Below are 20857 nucleotides of genomic sequence, written 5' to 3'. Positions count from 1 at the left end.
CTGTAGTCCCAGCTACTTGGGAGGCTGAGGCAGGAGGATAAATTAAGTATTCATATATTTGAGAAGTTGAGAAGGCTTAAAGTTTTCAGTAATTCTGACGTTGAGAAGAATTAAGTGATGCTGTTATCCGGTTTGGTTTATGCTTCTGTTTATTTTTCTTGTCAACCTTTACTGTACCAATTGTTCCTCCATATCCCAGGAGATTGCTTCTGCCTTCTGTGAATACCAAAATCTGCAGATCCTGCAGTTCCTGATATAAAATACTATAGTATTTCACATATTCAATGCACATCCTCCTGTATACTTTAAATTCTCTCTAGTTACTTATAATACCTCATACAGCGTAAATGCTATGGAGTTATATTGTTTAGGAATAATGACAAGGAAAAAAGTCTGTACATGTTCAGTACAGACATAACCACTGGAGGCCTAACTACATTTTCTTTTCTTTTTTTTTTTTTAAGACAGGGTCTTGCTCTGTTGCCGGGGCTGGAGTGCAGCAGTGCTGGCTCAGCTCACTTCAACCTCCACATCCTGGGCCCAAACGATCCTCCTGCTTTAGCCTGCCAATTAGTTGGGACTACAGGCATGCACCACCACACCTGGCTAATTTTTGTATATTTTTTTTTTTTGTAGAGACAGGACTTTGCCATGTTGGCCAGGCTGTTCTCAAACTCCTGGACTCAAGTGATCTGCCCACCTCAGCCTCCCAAAGTGCTGGGAAGGCATGAGCCACCACGCCTGACCTCTAACTGCATCTTCAATCCACGGTTGAATATAAGGATACAGAGTCTATAAATACAGAGCCTGCCTACAAGAGTAGATAGAATGCCATTTGCTGGTGGAAATATATAAAAAATAATTTTTTGTTCCTTTATGGCATTCTTTGTTTCAAAAAATAATTATAGGCCAGGCATGGTGGCTCACACCTGTATTCCTAGCAGTTTGGGAGGCCAAGGCTGGAGGATTGCCTCACTCAGGAGTTCCATACCAGCCTGGACAACATGACAAAACCCCATCTCTACAAAAAAATACAACAATTAGCTGGGTGTGGTGGTGTGCATCTATAGTCTTAGCTATTTGGGAGGCTGAGGCAGGAGGATTGCTTGAGTTTGGGAAGTCAAGGCCGCAGTGAGCCATGTTCACGCCATTGCACTCCAGCCTGGGTGACAAAGCGAGACCCTCTCTCAAAACAAAAACCAAAACCCCGAAGATTTGATTTCAGGGACCCCATGGATCCTCTTGGGTTACTGGGGGGCATTAAGATATCTGTGGGTCCCCTTGCAGGCACAATCTTGTCTATATTTCACATACGCTTTTTGGGGGGACAGTTTCAGGCTTCATCCGATTCTCAGGCAAATTGAAACCCAAATGAGTTTTAACAACACTGATCTAGGGTAGTGATTTCCAGTTTTTTCGGATTATGGACCCCCAACAGTTGAAAATTGAGCAAACAGCTGTATGTTTATGTGTATTCCTAAAATGCAATTCTGTATGACTGTATGAATATTTCAGGTATGTTGTAAGGGTAACAGTACACATAAACCTGTTCTCTGTTGAAATATTTTGGGTCCATGCTCTTTGAAGAATGTTGATCAAGGTCTTACTAGGGTAACAGTCTGTTTCTGATGGAGCATGACAGACACATTTGTATTCCCTGCCTTGGTACAAGTGGAATACGGATTTGTAGACACACTGGGAGTGAGGATCCTTTGTGGGATTTTGCATTACAAGATTTCCAGCTGTGTTGTACTGAGGTATCAACAATCTGTATAAGAGGGCCTATGGAAATAAGGAAGGATTTAGCAAAATAGATTCTTAATAAATTGTTAGCAGATCTGAAAATTATTTGGTATTTAGGGCTTAATACTGTTTACTGTAGAAGATAAAATGAAGCTGAATTTTAAGTCGGTTGATGTTCTTTGAGAAATGGAGAGTATTTTTAATTAAAAAGAAAATCCTTACTGAATGGACATAATCAGATGCAGCACTAAATGGCATCGAAACCTCAATTACTGTTAAGAACTTTATGAAACGAGTTAACTCTGATTTTCTCATTGTTTACTGAAATCAGTTTTTAAAAAGGCTGTATCTGATTTCATTGTATTTCTAGGGTGGTAAAAGAAAACGTGGCTGAAGGTACCTGAAGTTCAGCTTGCAGTGTAATTCAGAAGAGTGAAGACCAGAAGTACTGGAATCATGCTTCCTTTCAGGTCAGTCCGTATCGGCTCATTATTTTCTGACAGATCCTTGAGTATTCATTTCTTCCTAGTTTTCTCTAGTCAGTTCTTCCTGATTCTGATTCTGTTGACTGTAATGAACATATGTAATGGTCTCAGTGTTTTGAGTCGGTAGACTATTTATGAACAGTTTATAGCTGAAGCTGAAGCCTCCATAGCTTGGCCTGTGAAGACCAAGTTTTGTAGGAAACACTGGGTTTCACCAGAAACCCTGGCATCACAGCTGGTCTCTCAGCAAGGCTAGAGGGGACTGTCAGCTCTGCCTTGCCCTCCTCTTTCCTCACTGGTGTAATGCATATATTGATTTGTCTTCAGGTAAAACTGGACTGAGGGGAAATGACATTTTATAGAGGTCTTGGAGTGAGGAGAGAAAAAAAAGGTCTTTTCATAAAGTAAAAAAATTTCCTATTGATTTTTATTAATGACCTCCAAACCTAGAATTCTAAACTGTGTTCCTTTGGAAAGTATGTAATCTTAAAAATGGCATCAGAAAATCAGATCCATTCCTCCTCTGCTTTCTGCTTTTTTGGAGAGGGGTTGCAATTTTTCTATTCTTTTGTTATGTCACACACAAAATATTATCGGAACATTAATGCGGTCTTTATGACAAAATTCCTGTGGGTATATAGTCATCCTAATAGATCCAGAAAGTATTAAGTGTATTTCTTTCCTAGCTCTTATCTGGTGATGATAAACATTATTCTCTCCTATTCTTGCTGCTACAAGTGGTGCTGGGGACTAGGAGGGACAGAGTTGCCTGAGAGCAGGTTCTTGGAAATACAGGATCTCCCCTGCAGGACAGAGTCGGAAAATCCATTTTAACTGTGGCAATCAGGTCCTGTGTACTAGTGAAGACTTTCTTTTCCAGGATTTGTGTACACTTGGTTTGAGATGCACTGATGTATTCCATAGTTTTGCGAAATTTTACCTTTTCAAAGTATCTGATACCTTATGCAGCACAAAAATGTGATAGCTGTTTTGCATACTATACCCAGCTCCAGAAAGTTAATCTCAGGCTTTGGTTCTCCAGCCTGGGCCCCAGACCGGCAGCATCGTCCTCTGGGAGCTTCAGAATGCACAGAACCTAGAGAATAATTTTATAGTCTATGGACGTTTTGTTGAAATTAAACTTTCAAATTGCTGTATATACAGGTCTCTGAAAATCCAAAGAACCAATCTCATATATGGGTAAGGAAAAAAAATTCATGTGTCCATAAGCAATCTGTGGCACAGATCAAGGCGGTGGCATTCTGTGGCCTTCAAAGAGAGAAGGGGAGATTTTATAAGCTTATCAAATAGATTGGTCATTGGAACTTTAGGATTTTTAAATTTTGATTAAAAAATCTGAATACTGGGCTGGGTGTGGTGGCTCACAACCTGTAATCCAAGCACTTTGGAGGCCAAGGTGGGCAGATCACCTGAGGTCGGGAGTTTAAGACCAGCCTGTGACCAACATGGTGAAACCCTGTCTTTAAAAAAAAATAATTAAAAAATAAAAAATATGAATAGTTATTTGAACTCCTTTTCATTATAGATTTCACTTCTAACAAAGTCAGTGGAAAGAAACATGTTCACTCCAGAAACATGTAAAGAAAGTAAAATTATTAAAATACCAAATATTCAATTCTTGTGACATTGAATCTGCTTTTAAGAGTTAAGAAATTGCCATTTTCATGACAGTTTTTTCCTTCAACAATCTTAATATTGAACCTTGAAATTTTTTTTTTTTAGGTCTGCTGGCTGGTCAGTGATTCTAGTCCAGCAAATTACTTGATGACTGAAAGCGCTTCTTTCTTTAGAAAAATCTACTGTGGAGATTAGGTCCTGTTTACTAATGAAGACTCTGTCTCTTTTCCAGGTCAAAACATTTGTGGGAAAAATCCTGTTCATGACCTGGGAGAAACAAGACAGAAAACAAATCTTACCTCATTTATGAATTTCTTACATAAGCAGTTTATGGATGTCTGGGCAATCATAACATTTTACATTTAAAAACATACTATAGGGGCACATTTTCTGTGGTTAAAAATGATCTCCGGAATAAGTGTCAACTAGCCTTTTTTGAGGGTTTTGGCTTTTTATTTGTAAATTAAATTGTTACCTAGTCCTTGGTGTGGTGGTCTTGCTGGTTTATGTTGGACAGTAGTATGGTAGCAATGCACAAATTCACAATAGCCAACAGGTCCTTCCTTTTCAACACTCCGTGACTGGAAACCATTAGAGGATTTTCAAAAACTGTCCCTCATAGCCCAAATTTTGGGTCTCTCATAATTGAGAATAAGAAAATTGGCATTGTTGGGAGAAAAATCCTGTTTTACTGAAGCATGAGCTGGCTCAGGCAAGCAAATAGCAGGAGTTAGCACAGGAAGGAGAGCGTGCTGCAGGGATGTCTGGTGACGTCACCTTCAAAACTAAAGTGGTTCCAGGTGGACAGATGAGTCCCTGATCATGTTTCTGATGATGATGTGACTGAATTGTGAACCTTCATTGTCTTTACAATCTTGCCCCTTACCTAGTGAGGCTTTTCTGAACTTGGAGGGCTACATCTAGAAATCCCAGTTTTGCTGTGTAAGGACCATTAGCTACAAGTCAATGGAAGTCAAAAGAAAGCAGTGTAAATTCCAAAGTGGTCTTGACTTAGCAAGGATACGGGGTAAGTCTAAAACTTTAAACTTAAAGCTATGAAACATGTTAACTGCATGAAATAGTAAACATTTCAAACTCTTTAGCCTTTGTCATTTCATGACCCAGGTTTTTCACAGTCTGTTGTATGTCTCTTGCCTTCCTTGTTTTGCCGATCCTCCTCCTTGAGCTTCTCCACTCCATTTTTATTCTGGGCATCCAATCCAGCCTTTCCCAGTGTGTGCGCCATCAGGTCCCTGGTTCACATGCTGAGTACCTTATAAGCCTTGCCAGCACTAGTATATTCACAATAACAGTCTGCTTTGTGTGTGTGTGGGCGTGGGGGGAGGGACTTCTTTACTTTCAAAGCTACCCAATATAATGGATACAAAGTGGAACTCAGGAAGTAGCACCTGAGCTTCAAATCGACTTTCCTGATGATTCTACTGAATAAGATTCTCCACATTTAAGACTCAAGATAGGACTGACTTGATAGTGTATAAAAATGGAAAGTTTTCTATTATTTCTGGACTGAAACCAAACTCCTCATATCTAATTGTAGTTATTCAACATCAGAATCCCTCTTTTTGGCAGAACAGACAAAAGAATGTGTACTGTACTTTCTACTACAGCCATTACAGCAAACTAGATCTGAGTGCTGTTGCTAGTAAATTAATTGAACAGCCCAATTATGTTGTCCTTACACAAGGAGACCCTGGAAAGGAGTAATGGCAGAGGACATGACTCAGTCTGGCTACAGCCATGCATCCCATCTGTGGTGAGCTCAGTCCCGACATCGCCTGTATTCTAGGCCATGAACTGAATCATGTACTTTATCTGACTTCATAGCCTTCCAGGGGAAAGGTTAGGAGATCCGGACATGACTAGGTCTATGTCCTCTGTCACATAAGCTATGCTGCATACACTTTAACTACACAAGGTTCCCTTGGGCCTTGACCTATAGTTCTAAACGTTATCATCTATAAACCTTTGGTAAGGTGCTGCCTGAGAACTTTGTTTTCCAGAGGGATCATTGCTCAGGCTTTTTTTCCCCAAAAAATAATTTTGAACTATGTGCCAATTCCTATTTATTTGGTTTGTGGCTTAGACAGCCCTGCCTTCCTGATCAACAGCAGGTCACCTTCTCATGTGTTCCTCTGAGGCTGTTCATTCACATCTGCAGTTGGACTCCTACTGTCTCCTTTATTGCTCCTGACCTGCACTACTGCTGACTCAAATCTCCTTTTCCCCCCACAAAGCTATGAAGCCAGATATACTACGATTCAATTTAGTTGAAAAAGTCCAATCTCAGCCCTCATTTAGCTAAAAAATTGCAAATATCAACCATGTTTTAAAGTTCTGAAACTTGAGATATAAAAGGAAACAGACCAACATCATAATGTTTTATTGACAAAACCATAGGAAAAGGCAGTTTTAGGATATAAAGTAAAAATGGTGCTCTGAAATATCTACACAAATATGAATTCTGAAAAGTTTTCATTAAAATCATATTTTATACAATTAGAAACTAATGAGGAACAAAACAATTTTCAACTTCTTCATAACCCAGACAGCTTGATTTATGCTTGCCAGAAATTTAAGAGGATATGAGTTCAACCTGTAGGTAATCTACAGAAGCAGGAACTCTTTCAAGACAGCATGGTGGCTCCCACACAGCTGACAGGTAATAGGCTTGGCTGTTACCTAAGTCCCATCATCTTCCCAGTTGGTATTCAAAACAAGGGTACAAGATGTGGCTTTAAAAAAATGTACAGATTCCAAGAGCAAAGTTAAATGCTCATTTTTTTGTTTTTGAGACAGGGTCTCATTCTGTCACCTAGGCTGGAGTGCAGTGGCCTTTCAGGGTTCACTGCAGCCTTGACCTCCCAGCTCAAGCAATCCTTTCACCTCAGCTTCCTGAGTAGCTGGGACTACAGGTGTGTGCCACTCATGTTACCCAGGCTGGTCTTGAACTCTTGCGCTTAAGCGGTCCTCCAGCCTCAGGCTTCAAAGCGCTGGGATTACAGGTGTGAGCCACAACACCTGGCCAAAAGTTCACATTTAATATTCTCTTTTAGGCCTCATAGTGTACTGATTTACATTCTTGCTAAATCTTAGACTCTCTTGTTACCCTTTGAAAAGATAAGTGACTACAGCACATTTACAAAGCGACTGCCCTCTCCACCTTTTGTGCTTGGGGAATGTGTGGCTACTGTCGTCTGCTAGAAAAAGATCAGGCCTCCCAACCCCTTCAAGGGCAGCAAACCCACACTTTTATTCCGTGCTTGGGTAACTTGACTGTTATAACATGGCTCCCTTCAGAGTTGAATTTTTTCCTTTTTTTAAAAAACAGAAGTTCACCAGGGCTAACAAAAAATTTCAAGTTAAGAAAATAAGTCTTGCTGGGTGCAGTGGCTCACACCTGTAATCCCAGCACTTTGGAGGCCAGCGGTTGGATCACCTGAGGCCAGGAGTTCGAGACCAGCTTGCCCAACACGGAGAAACCCCGTCTCTACTGAAAATACAAAATTAGCTGGGCATGCCTGTACTCCCAGCTACTTGGGGAACTGAGGTCGTGCCACTGCACTCCAGCCTGGGCAACAAGAGGGAAACTCCATCTCAAAAAAAAAAAGAAAAATTCTTTAATTTTCTTAAATAATCCTCATACGTACTATCCACATTGTGGAAAAACTGAAATACGCAGTCTGGACACTGCACTGAGATTCCAGCACCCTGGCACAGACACAGCTATGTCGCATCTTACAGACTACAACAGACAACAGGCTTGATTGCAAGAGGTCTATATAAAACTTTACATGGATGTGCTGGAATTCCAAACTGCTGTCAATGAGAGTATACGAATCGGTCTGCAGAGAACTCCACCCAATCCCTCCTGTTTGGTCACTGCAGCTGCACTCTATATGCACCTATTAGCAACTTAACCTGTTGAAAGAAAAGAATGCAGGTGTCAGTACAGATCCAGATTTCCCCTTACAAGAAAAACCACACATAGCCAAGGTTTGCTTCTATTATTTGGCAATATTTTCAAGTTGCTTATCATCAATTTACACTGTTAGATCATTGCCATTTTAATTCAAGAAATAATTCCAAGTGCTTATAATTTTATATTACTGTTTTATTAGACAGACTGTTTTGTCCAGCTTCCTTTCACACAAGAGATTAGGGACCGCCCTAAAGATAACACATTTGGTAATTTCATACCAAGGCCTAGAACATGATTCAGATGGCTGCATCCTCTAGATGGCATTCTTCTCAGCTGCAGCCTAGTCCTTTTCCTGCCACATTATCATGTCTAACACAGTGTAGACCGAGGGAGTGCACCTAGCATCACTACTCAAGGAAGTGCCTGTCTCTTTCTAGGACAGGCACACCAGGATTCTTGGCATTCTTTTTTAATGATGACACAGTAATCTGGAGTAACAACTTGAGTAGTGACACTAAATATGAAGAAAGGATTTTCACCTTGGCAGAGGGTGCTTCCGTCAACCTTATGAAGAGTTTATTGGGACCTGCAATAGGACTGAATGAGTAAACAAAATGACTGTCCTACAATGGAAAGAAAAAAAAATCAGTGTTTTTTCACACAAACTTACACCAGAAGCCTTTAAAAACATCAGTGGTGTAAAAGAATCATAAATAAATTTTATTTATTTTTATTATTTATTGTTTTTGAGACAGAATCGCTCTCTGTTGCCCAGGCTGGAGGCCGTGGTGTGGTCTTGGCTCACTGAAGCCTCTGCCTCCCAGGTTCCAGCAATTCTGCCTCAGCCTCCTGGGTAGAGATTACAGGTGCATGCCAAATGCCCGGCTAATTTTTGTATCTTTAGCAGAGACAGGGTTTCACCATGTCAGCGAGGCTGGTCTCGAACTCCTGACCTCAGGTGATCTGCCCACCTTGGTCACCCAAAGTGCTTATTTTTAATTCGTAAGTCAGTATGTTGTGGAGGCCAAGGCAGCAGATTGCTTGAGCCCAGAAGTTTGAGACTAGCCTGGCCAACATGGTGAAACCCTGTCTCTACAAAAAACACAAAAAATTAGCCAGGCGTGGTGGCATGTCTGTAGTCCCGGGTAGTTGGGAGGCTGAAGCAGGAGGATTGCTTGTGCCTCGGAGGTCGAGGCTGCAGTGAGCTGTGATCGTGCCACTGCACTCCAGCCTGGACAACAAAGCGAGACACTGTCTCAGGAAAAAAAAATTGTCATTTATTTTTCCCTTGATTAAAAATATACAAATGACAAAATTAATCCAGGAAACTGGATTAAAATGCACCCAGTCATATACAGTACAAGTGTTAAAGTGACTATATCCAGCTAATTTTGCTTAATTGAATCCAAAGAAAGAATTCTAAAAGTGGCCAAGTAATTATGTACAAAGAATCTTTGAGATCATTAAGAATTTATATTCAGAACAATGATGGTCCTCAGTATAGTAAGCATAATTTAAGGCAAAAAATAAACAGGTAAAATTTCTACTGACAAAATTTAGGATAATCTTACTTTATGGGTAAAATTATTACTCATAAAGTATTAATGGGTAATATTTATTGGGTCATATTCTGAACAATTATATTTTATTAAGACACAAAAATTTAAAATTAAGTCATCTGTGCTTTTGATTGGAAAAATGTACTTTTCAGTAGTGAAATACAGAGTATCTTACCAGAAAAACAGGAAGTTGAAATTTATCATTCAGAACTACAGCTTGTACACTACATGGTCCACAGAGCCGCGCAATAACTTCTTTACCCAAAAAGTTTGCATGGAAGATAAACAGCAGGATGCCAGAGCCTGAACACAAGAGAGATGTGTGTGAATTACTCCAAATGCAATCTTGAGCCCCCAGAGAGAAGAACACCCACGCCAGATGGAAGCAGGCCCCCGAGCTGGGCCTGGTCAGACAAGCATCACCCACTCCAGCTGGAGGCTCAGAGGAGGTTGGCTGTCTCAAAGCTTGTGTCATCTGGCATTTTTCAACCCACAGAACCCTTTTTACCTTTTCCCAAGTAACCTCTACTGACAGTTCATGAAAAAGACTTAAGTATGATTTTCTACGCTGAAATTATTAAACTGGTATTTAAAGGTTGCTGCTGAATGAGCACACGTCCCAGGGACATTCCCATGGTGGGCATCTTTGGGTGTGGGTCTGAGTGGTTTTCCATTTTCTTCCACATACTCTTTGGTCCCTTCCAAATTTTCTGATTAAGACATACCAAAAATTAGCCAGACACGGTGGCTCACACCTGTAATCCTAGCACTTTGGGAGGCTGAGGCGGGCAGATCACCTGAGGTCAGGAATTCAAGACCAGCCTGACTAACATGGAGAAGCCCTGTCTCTACTAAAAATACAAAATCAGCCAGGTGTGGTGGCACATGCCTGTAATCCTAGTTACTCAGGAGGCTGAGGCAGGGGAATCGGTTGAACCCGGGAGGCGGAGGTTGCAGTGAGCCAAGATCGCACCACTACACTCCAGCCTGGGGAACGGAGTGAGACTCCATCTCAATCAATCAATCAATACTGGTGATTGCACACCTTGATGCAGACCTTGTGCACATGCTGAAAAAGCTCTGCAGGCCCAGCAGTTGTGGGTGTCAGTGGGTGCTCAGGTTCACCAAGGCCAGCCCAGGCCATCACTATCTGGTGCCCACACCTGGCAATGCAGATGCTCCACGTGAATAAACAAAACTGTAAATTATTGGCTGAGCATGGTGACTCGTGCCTGTAATCCCAGCACTTTGGGAGGCCGAGGCAGGTGGATCACTTGAGGTCTGGAGTTTGAGTCCAGCCTGGCCACCATGGCCCCATCTCTACTAAAACTACAAAAATCAGTTGGGTGTGGCAGCGGGTGCCTGTAGTCCCAGCCACTCTGGAGGATGAGGCAGAAGAATCACTTGAACCCAGAAGGCAGAGGTTGCAGTTAGCTGAGATTGTGCCACTGCACGCCAGTCTAGGTGACACAAGGAGACTCCCTCTCAAAAAAAAAAAAAACCAACTATAAATTATGATTCCACAATGTCAAGTTCTGTCAACACTAAGATATTACAAATGGCTCTTTCAGGATCATGGCTATATGTTCTTAAATACATTTTCCAGGAATGAATACAAACCATTTACAAAATGGGGAACAAGGTTTCTAAGCAGAAAAAGCTAGAGCCCAGCTTCCTCCCCTTGGCAGACAGTGCTGCCTCCACATCTACCTAGCACCGTGTCTAGGGAGGGCCAGCCGCAGTCCTGCCCGGAGAGCAGCTGTCGGGCAGAGGCTAGAGAGGGAATTGGCATTTCCATCTCTTTCCACTCAGTTTTACTATGGGCAAGACTATTTTTCTTTTTCAAAGGGCAAAGACTATTACAAACAAAATTCAGGGAAAAAACATTCTAGGCTTAGAATCTTGAAGCTGAATTTTAATAAAACTCATTAGGAACTAGTGTCATTATTAAGACCCAACTTCCAAGCTCTAAATGGGTGTTAAAACAGGGAAGGGGGTGTCAGCTGGGTCTCTTTTCCACCAGAGCAGCTCGGCTGTTAACTGGTCTGCAGAATTATTACACATAATGGAATTTCCTTAAAGTTTTGTTCCAAGAAAGGATTCTGTCTAAAAGTCTGTTAATATAGTGTCACACTTCACATAGAAAAGTGTGAAGAGAGGCACAGGCTTACCTTCTGGTATGTTCTGTGGGGGTTTGTAATTGAAATCTGTTGAAAAATCTGGCCCCTCACAGAGTCGATGACATGCAATTGGAAAAACTGGTTCTAGCAGAGCAAGGCGAGCTTCAAAGTAATCCTTTATTGTCTCTTCTGCTACTCTGGAAAGTCTAAGAAAAAAAAAAGTAGGCATTGCTAACATTAATGTAGAAAAGAACCACAAGCCTGTCAAATACCAGTGAGGCCTTCTCAGGCCAACCTTCCAAAAAAGAGCTGCAGCTCTGCTTGCCTCTACTTTCCAGCTCTACCTCCATGCAGCACCGGACACCCGTGTATCTGTCTTGTTGTCCATCTCAGTGGAAGCGAAGTCTCTTCCCCTCACTGCCATTTCCATCTCCCTAGCTTTTAGAACAGTGCTTGGCACAAGTCTATGTGTAATACATAGTTGTCTAATGAATCAGTGGAAAATCAGAAATGGGAACCCCTCAGTCCTGGGCAATTCAGGAAAGTGGGTCACTCTACTTGCTGGATCTCTGCAAACACCCCGTGTGAACAGAGGAGTCAGGACTCCAGCCATCAGCAGCACCGAGTGCGACAGGCACAGTCCCAGAGGTCCACTCGAGGCCTGCTACACAAACACCTGCCTTGAGTTTGCTACTGTCTGTGAGAGTCTGATATGTGTTGCTAAAAGAGTTAAGTGATAGAATACTAAACTGTTACAAGTATGAACCTGCAATCAAATAAAATGTGATTTAGAATTTATTTGAAAAAGAATGAACTGAATAAACTGGTAAATCCTGACAACCAGTAACAGAATATTAATCAGAAATGCACTAACAAGACATGGAAGGAATCTCGGATGCCTATTACTAAATGAAAAAGGCCAATCTGAAAAGGCCAAATAATGTGTGATTCCAACTGTTCTGGGTAGGGCAAAATAAGAAGACAGTAAAATTACTGGTGGTTGTCAGGGGCTAGGGGAGGGAAGCATGAAGAGGTGGAAAACACAGGCTTTTTAAGGCAGTGAAACTATTCTGTATGACAACTGTGATGAGGGATGGATGTCATTATGTATTTGTCCAAATCCAAAGAATGTGTAACACCACGAGTGAGCCCTAATGTCAGTGCTGCACTCCGAGTGATTATGAGGTGTCCCTATAGGCACGTTGGCTGTAGTAATGTACCACTGTGGGTGACTGGGATCTCAACAGTAGGGGAGGATGGTGTGGGGGAGGCTTGGAAATATGTACCTTCCATTTAACTTCGCTGTGCTTAAAACTGTTGCAAGAAATAAAGTCTATCAAAAAGAAAGACAAAAAAATTTTTTTTTTTTTAAGATGGAATCTCACTCTGTCACCCAGGCTGGAGTGCAGTAGTGCCATCTTGGTGCACTGCAACCTCCACTGCCTGGGTTCAAGTGATTCTCCTGCCTCAGCCTCCCGAGTAGCTGGGATTACAGGCACCCACCACCATGCCTGGCTAATTTTTTTTTTTTCAGTAGAGATGGGGTTTCACCATGTTGGCTGGGCTGGTCTCAAACTCCTGACCTCAAGTGACCCACCCACCTTAGGCTCCCAATGCACTAGAATTACAAGCATGAGCCACTGTTCCCAGCCAAGTTTAAATGTTTTTAAGAAAATGTTTGCTATCCAAATTAACAGTATACTTAAGATTTAAGAAAAATACTCCCAGATAGGCCAATGTTAACTTTGAAATTTTTTGAGACTTAGCTGGGCGCGGTTGCTCATGCCTGTAATTCCAGCACTCTGGGAGGCCGATGTGGGCAGATCATGAGGTCAGGAGTTCGGGATCAGCCTGGCCAACATGGCAAAACCCTGTCTCTACTAATAAAAAATTTAGCCAGGTGTGGTGGCAGGCGCCTGTAATCCCAGCTACTCGGGAGGCTGAGGCAGGAGAATCAGTTGAACCCGGGAGGTGGAGGTTGCAGTGAGCCGAGATTGTGCCACTGCATTCCAGCCTGGGCGACAAGAGCAAGGCTCCATCTCAAAAAAAAAAAAAAAAAAAAAAAAAAAATTTTCTGAGAAATAACTTGCAGAGAAATAATTCTTATGCCATTTATTAAATCTGTGATCTACTGGAAACAAAACCACCAGGACTTGTGCTGGACGTTTTTCTGAGCAGTTACACACAGGCCACTCCAATTATAATGTGTCTACATAAACAGGCATATGCTACGGGACTTAACCACGGCACAGTCCTTCCCACTTACGTCTCTAAATGGCTCTTCAGCAAGTCGTACACAAGCACATTGTTAGACTGCTTCGCAAAGTGCAGGGCACTGTTTTGGTGCTTTGACAAAATGTTGCAGTCAGCTCCACATTCAATTACGAGTCGTACAATGTCTGAATTTCCTCTTTTACAGGCCTAGGTCAGGTAAAAAGGAGTAACAATTACTTAGCTGTAAACTGTGGTAACACTACCCACAGCTGCTGGTCCCATCTCCATGCATGCCTGGGGGTTCTCTGTGAAGAGAGGGCACAGGGCAGGGAAGAGGGGAGAGAATTTATGGGGCCCGTCAGGCCACGGCATTAGGAGTCACATAGTGTTGTTTAAATGCAAGTGGGGAATATCTGACTCAGGGGCCAACACAGAAATCTGTGTGCTACATTCAGTCAGTTTCTTCACTGAATTTTCAGGAAATGGGCAACTTCAAAAAGGATGCTTAAGTCCCAAGACAGAAACACCAGGCCTTGCTAAGCAGTCCCCTGCTGTCCTCTGTCCCTGCCATGCTGTCCCCCGTGAGCCAGCCCCTCAGCAGAGGCACAGAGATATGCAAGCCTGGCCCTCACTATAGAGAGCTTTTTCTCCAGAATCTCAAAAGCACCTCTCATAACCTCTAAATGTCCCCAGCTGCTGCTGTAAAGGAGACAGACACCCAAGCACAGATACAAATCTGAATTTGCAAATCTATGATGGAGCTGTGGCACAGTCGACAGTTTCTCTCTGTCTGCCACTTACTGGCCACGTGACTTCAGATTAAGTCCCTTAATTCTTCTGAGGCTCACGTTTCCATCTGTGAAAGGAGATAAGGGCCCCTGTGCTTCCCTACCTTGTGAGGCAGATGCTGGGGCAGCAGCGTCACTTCCCAAAGTAGCCTCTGGGATCAGCGGCACTCCCGCAGCCAGCCCTAGGAGCCACCAAAACACCCTGATGACGGCCTCTGCCGGGGCTTCTGGCAGGGACAACTCTGCCATTGGTGGACCCTGGGCAATGCCTGAGACCTTTCTGGATGTTACCCTGGGCGTCCAGTTGAGGTTAGGGACGCCGTCCAGGACAGAGTGAGTGGCCCACACTACGGCCGCGGGGAGGGTGAGAAGCCCCGCTGGGACCCACAGAGCCCACAGTGACAGGCGAGGGCAGACCCTCTGCACCTGCCCACTCTGGTGAGAACCAATGTTAGACACTTTCTCCTCAGGTGAAAAGGTTTTTATTTTAATTTCTGACAATTATGTTTACATCTCATTCTAAAACTCAAAAAAACTTCAACATGCTAAATCCTGAAAGCAATTAAAATACAGCTTTTCAGGAACAAATACTTAAATTAAACTTCATGGCAGATAAAGGCAGTCTATGGAATTCAGACCCAGGGAAATAAGTGCTACGTGTCCTCTAAGGGAAGAAATGCCACGCCCTCCCCAACCCACTTCCAGAGCCACCTCCCCTCTGTGCCCCACTCCCTAACTCAACACCATACCTTAGCAAGGCAGCCAGCCCTGAGGAGCTGACCCGGGTGCCTGCGGGGGGAGGCACTGCCTGCCGAGGACCACTTCCGCCCGTGGCTCTCACACTCCCTCCTTCTCTGCTTCTCCCCACGCAGCCTTCTTCCATCTATGGCCCTTTTCTCCTTTCCAATTCCCCATGGATGACCCTACTCTCAACCTATGGCTACAGTCACTGTTGCAGAGCTGAATGGCAACAAACCTGAATCTCCAGTCCGCAACTTTCTCCTGAGCCCAGAATCCCCAGTGAAATGTGCAGAGGTGACATATAAACAACCCAATGCCCAACTCCCCCCATCTGGGCCACCTGTGCCCCCAATTAGGAAATGGAATGCCCAGGAGTCACCTCCAGTTACCAAGCTCTGTGAATTCTACCTCCTACCAAGTGGTCAACTCACTTGCACATCCCTTCTGCCACTACCGAGATACGGACTTGTTATTTCACGAAACCTGGAGACCCTCCCGACAAGTCTGCAAACTATCTTCCTCCCAATCTATGCCTCTTCTGTACTGAGAAGCATTAAAACAAACAAATGAAAATCCTCTAATCCGATTCTACCCTTCTCCGGCTTCAACCTTGCTGTGGCTCCCCAGTGCCCTCAGACTTGGCCCACAGGGGCTTCTGTGCCCACCCACCTCTCTCATGCTCTAGACACATCTGCATGGCTGCAGTTCAGGGTGTACTTGGCCATCTGTCACCAAGATGATGCTTTGAGAGGCCACCTTGGCTCCACACACAGCAACCACAGAAACAAATGAAGGGAAACAAAAGACAAACCTCAGGCTCCTGAACAAAATGAACATTCCCATGCACCGAAAGGAAAGTGCTTGAGGCCAGGCGCTCAAGACCAGCCTGGGCAACACAGTGATATCTTGCCTCTAATAAGAAAAAAAATGACTGGGCGTGGTGTCATGCACTTGGGAGGCTGAGGTAAGAGACACTTGAGCTCAGGAAGTTGAGGCTTCAGTGAGTCATGATGGTGCCACTGCACTCCAGCCTGGGTGACAGAGGAGACGGTTTATGGGCCTTGTGCAGCAGGAGGCCAAGGGACAGGTGGTCTGGGCCTTCAGAATAGGGTTCACAGTGGGATTCGATGCCAGGTGCCCTGCAGACCTGGGACCTGGCTATGCTCTTTCGCTTACTGGGGCCAGAGGCTGGAATGGACACTGTGGGCAGGCCCCTGCTTGGCTCAATGGCTTACACAGAGCCAAGCATCCCAGGGATGCAAAAGGACAGGTGCCCATGGGGAGCTGAGCTGGCCACCCCTGGCTGGGTGTCTGGACCTGCTATATCCTAACAGCATCTTGGGCCAGGAACCAACCAGACTGGGCAGGGCCCCCTGAGACAAATGCCAAACTGCTGACCTTCCTTTCAAAACCTGTCTGGAAACCACATTCCAGAACACAGGAGCAAGCCCGAGGCGACAAATTCACCAACATAAAATGACAAACACAAACAGCACACAAGGAGCTCCATCCCACCCTCAGCCCGGCTTCGAGGCCGGCAGCCTCCCTGCTGCTCCAGCTGTGGCTGGAGTGCTCCCTCCCTGCTGACTTGACTGCCATTTAGGACACAGTGTGGCAATGGCCTCATCCACCCTAAGGACTGCCAGTGTCCCCAGGGCCCAGCTCGAAACACTTCCCTGTGACCTCACAGCTCTCTGTGCCTGTTCTGAGCATACCACCGCCCATATGAGCTCTCACTGCTGCCCTGCTGGACCGTTTCTCCTCCTCCCACATGAGCGGCTGGACTCCAGGACTGTCTTGGTACCCACTCTGTTCTCAGTCCCCAGCACAGTGCCTGACAGTGGCAGATGCCAACACGAGCACCAGCCAAGGTACTGAAGAAAGGGATGACCCACAGGAGGGATTTACCTTCATCAGCGCGGTCTCACCATTGCTTTGCTGGACATTTACAAAAGCTCCTGCTTCCAAAAGAATAGCCACTGTAGTTAAAAAGTTCTATTAAAAGAAAAAAAAAGCGAATTTAATTCCCCAAATTATTTAAAAGACAGTTTTCAGATGTTTTGAAATTTTTAGTCATCAGGAAAAATACCTGGCAGGTTCTATTGCAAGTGGCTGTGGGCCACAGCATTTCTGTGGGGCCACAGGGGTGAGCCCTGTCCCACAGATGCCTACGCTCGGCCACTCACTGCGCTGCCAGCAACAACCGCTACCTGAGTGGAACCACTGGCTCCAACCTAACAGCCTCTGCATATAAATTCTTTAAAAAGATATAAATCCTTTAAAAAGGTGCGGTGGCTCACACCTGTAATCCCAGCCAGCACTTCGGGAGGCTGAGGCGGGCGGATCATGAGGTCAAGAGATCGAGACCATCCTCGCCAACACTGTGAAATGCCGTCTCTACTAAAAATACAAAAATTAGCTGGGAGTGGTGGCATGTGCCTGTAGTGCCAGCTACTTAGGAGGCTAAGGCAGGAGAATCACTTGAATCCAGGAGGCAGAGGATGCAGTGAGCTGAGATCATGCCACTGCACTCCAGCCTGGCAACAGAGCTAGACTCTGTCTTGGAAAAAAAAAAAAAAGATATTGGGAGGCAGAGGCGGGTGGATCACCTGAAATCAGGAGTTTGAGACCAGCCTGGCCAACATGGTGAAACCCGTCTCTACTAAAAATACAAAAATTAGCCAGGTGTGGTGGCATGTGCCTATAGTACCAGCTACTGGGGAGGCTGACGCAGGAGAATCTCCTGAACCCAGGAGGCAGAGGTTGCAGTGAGCTGAGATCACGCCACTGCACTCCCAACCTGGGCGACAAAAAAAAGAAAAAGATGATAGATGGGAACATTTCAATTAAATTATTAACCAAAAGGAATAAAAATAACAGTTGGAAAAAAATTTTAAATTATCTAGGATTAAAATTAATATTAGTACTTTAATTAGAGTACTTTAATATAAATTATTTCCAATGAGATAAACCACATTTTGAAATGTGATTACAATGCACTATTGATAAATCCATTCATTACCTGTCACAGATCAACTGAAACATGAAATTAAAAAGTTACCCTGGTTGGGAGGCCGAGGCGGGTGGATCACGAGGTCAAGAGATCGAGACCATCCTGGTCAACATGGTGAAACCCCGTCTCTACTAATACAAAAAATTAGCTGGGCACGGTGGCGCGTGCCTGTAATCCCAGCTACTCAGGAGGCTGAGGCAGGAGAATTGCCTGAACCCAGGAGGCAGAGGTTGCGGTGAGCCGAGATCGCGCCATTGCACTCCAGCCTGGGTATCAAGAGCGAAGCTCCGTCTCCAAAAAAAAAAAAAAAAAAAAAAAAAAAAAGTTACCCTGGCTGGGCGCAGTGGCTCGTGCCTGTGATCCCAGCACTTTAACCGAGGCAGGAGGATCACTTGAGCCCAGGCAGGGCAACACAGTGACACCATGTTTCTACAAAAAATTTTTTTTTTGAGATGGAGTCTTGCTCTGTTGCCAGGCTGGAGTGCAGTGGCGTCATCTCGGCTCACTGCAACCTCTGCCTTCCCAGGTTCAAGTCTCCTGCCTCAGCCTCCCAAGTAGCTGGGACTACAGGCATGTGCCACCACGCCCAGCTAATTTTTGTATTTTTAGAAGAGACAGGGTTTCACCATGTTGGCCAGGATGGTCTTGATCTCTTGACCTCGTGATCTGCCTGCCTCGGCCTCCCAAAGTGCTGGGATTACAGGCGTGAACCACTGCACCTGGCCTCTAAAAAAATTTTAAAAATTAGCCAGGTGTGGTGGTGCACGCTTAGTCCCAGCTATTTGGGAGGCTGAGGCAAGAGGATTGCCTGGGTCCAGGGAGTTTGAAGCTGCAGTGAGTTATGATGGCACACTGCACCCTAGCCCATGCGACAGAGACCTTATTTCTAAAAATAAATTTTTAAAAAGCATGTGGCCACGTGACTGCTGTATTTCACTACCAAAGAGATCCTCTCAGGCCGTTGGCAGAAATACCATGAAAGCTCTGAAATGGATGCATGAGAAGCCACAAACCTTCTCTGCAGCATGAATGAGAGCGGTGGTCCCATTCTTTTGCCGACCGTTCACTTTCGCGCCTTTCGTGATGAGGAGTCGCAGGAGGTCATCTTGCCCTCCTGCAGCAGCAAGCATCACCAGTGTCATCCCACTGGAATCCTGTGTTGGTTTTGTTAAGTAAAAACTTGTTAATCTTTAGTCAGAACAATTTCAGAACTAAGTCTCTTCACTTGAGATGTTTCAATGTGAAATCACTAATGGGCACTGATTTAAGCATCTACTTAGGATTTTCGCTAAAATATCCCAACCATCAGAAACTAGTAGCTTTTAGAATATTTTTTCTCATGTAAATGCTTGTATAAGATTTTACAGCTTTCCTCTACAGGTCCACCTTGTTTCACTGAGTTCTGCTTTACTGCACTTCACAGGGACTTTGTTTTTTACAAATTGAAGGTTTGTGGCAACCCTGCCACAAGCAAGTTTACGCACACCATTACTCCCATGGCATGTGCTCATTTTGTGTTGTTGTGTCGGCATGCTTTAGCAACAGAGTATGTGTAAATTAAGATATATAGTTTTTTTAAAAAAAGATGTAATGCTTTTCACACTTAGACTATAGTATAATGTAAACCTAACTTTTCTATGCACCAGGAAACCAAAAATTTGTGTGACTCACTTTATTGCAACAGTCTGGAACCAAACTCACAATATCTCCAAGGAATGCTTGACTTGTTTTTGTTGGTGATGTTTTTCCTTCTTTCTTTTTTATTGAGACAGGATGTTGCTATGTTGCCCAGGCTGGTCTCAAACTCCTGGGCTTAAGCACTCCTCCTGCCTCAGCCTCGGGTAGCTGGGATTACAGGTGCGCACCACCACACCTAGCTCTCATTTTTGTATCTTTTTTGTTTTTGTTTTGTGTATTAAATCCTAAAGGCACATAAAAGGTTTGCACCATATAAAATGAAGTGAATTTTTGGGGGGCATATGATCAAATTTTCTACCTAAAAAATCCAAAAGAAGTAACTTGAAAACTATCAGAGTAAGAGAATTTCATTAAGTGACTGGAGACACACACATGGATATATACAAAGACATTCATAGCTTTACCATCAGCAAGCAATAACCAGTTAGGAAACAAAATGTAAATGAAAAAAGACTCTAATGACCATAATATTATAAAACATATAGGCAGAGATCTATAAGAAATGTGCAATGTCTATATGAATGAAAAAACCCAAAGAACTTTGCTTAAGGCAATAAATGAAGAGCTGAGTGAATGTAGAATTACCATGCTCCTAGATAGAAGACACAAAATGCAAATAAAAATGTCAATTCTCTGTCAACCGACATATTTCATGCCATTTTAATCAAAAATCCCATTAATTTTTTGAATTGTAATCCCAAAGGATGAAACCTAAAAAATCCACAGCTAAGCTAAAAAACAAAAGAAAAAAATATAAAGACATTTTCTAAGCAAGACAAGATAACCAAAAGCCATAAATGTAAAAGATCGACAGATATGATTGCCTAAAAATGAAAATCTTCAAGCAATACAAGACTCAAACACAAAGCCTAAGATCTAGGGAGAAAGGGTCAATATGTTTCCATTAAAAAATCCGTA

General features: G+C 43.6%; 2 protein-coding genes across 4 annotated transcripts in view; one reads left to right on the top strand and one right to left on the bottom strand.

The window, feature by feature from the left end:
- PSPC1 (paraspeckle component 1) overlaps nucleotides 1-4352 on the top strand; it is a 114702-nt gene extending 110350 nt beyond the window's left edge. The window contains exons 7-8 of the transcript XR_001105626.2: nucleotides 2114-2213; nucleotides 4099-4352. The gene's annotated coding sequence lies outside the window, so the exon portion shown is untranslated. The remainder of the gene's footprint in view (nucleotides 1-2113; nucleotides 2214-4098) is intronic.
- A 1898-nt stretch (nucleotides 4353-6250) lies between these two features.
- MPHOSPH8 (M-phase phosphoprotein 8) overlaps nucleotides 6251-20857 on the bottom strand; it is a 45983-nt gene continuing 31376 nt past the window's right edge. The window contains exons 8-14 of one of the 3 annotated variants that reach the window (XM_012441961.2): nucleotides 19255-19395; nucleotides 17137-17223; nucleotides 13752-13906; nucleotides 11537-11691; nucleotides 9541-9668; nucleotides 8346-8429; nucleotides 6251-7805 (exon numbers count right to left, since the gene is read on the bottom strand). In XM_012441961.2, coding sequence (XP_012297384.1) covers nucleotides 7764-7805; nucleotides 8346-8429; nucleotides 9541-9668; nucleotides 11537-11691; nucleotides 13752-13906; nucleotides 17137-17223; nucleotides 19255-19395 — 792 coding nt within the window. In that variant the 3' untranslated portion in view covers nucleotides 6251-7763. The remainder of the gene's footprint in view (nucleotides 7806-8345; nucleotides 8430-9540; nucleotides 9669-11536; nucleotides 11692-13751; nucleotides 13907-17136; nucleotides 17224-19254; nucleotides 19396-20857) is intronic. The other 2 variants (XM_012441966.2, XM_012441976.2) reach the window with 2 other exon arrangements.

This window comes from Aotus nancymaae, unplaced genomic scaffold (assembly GCF_030222135.1).
Source record: "Aotus nancymaae isolate 86718 unplaced genomic scaffold, 86718_ANA_hifiasm-v0.15.2.pri h1tg000009l, whole genome shotgun sequence".
Lineage (NCBI taxonomy): Eukaryota > Metazoa > Chordata > Mammalia > Primates > Aotidae > Aotus > Aotus nancymaae.
This window is presented reverse-complemented; position numbering and strand designations above follow the sequence as displayed.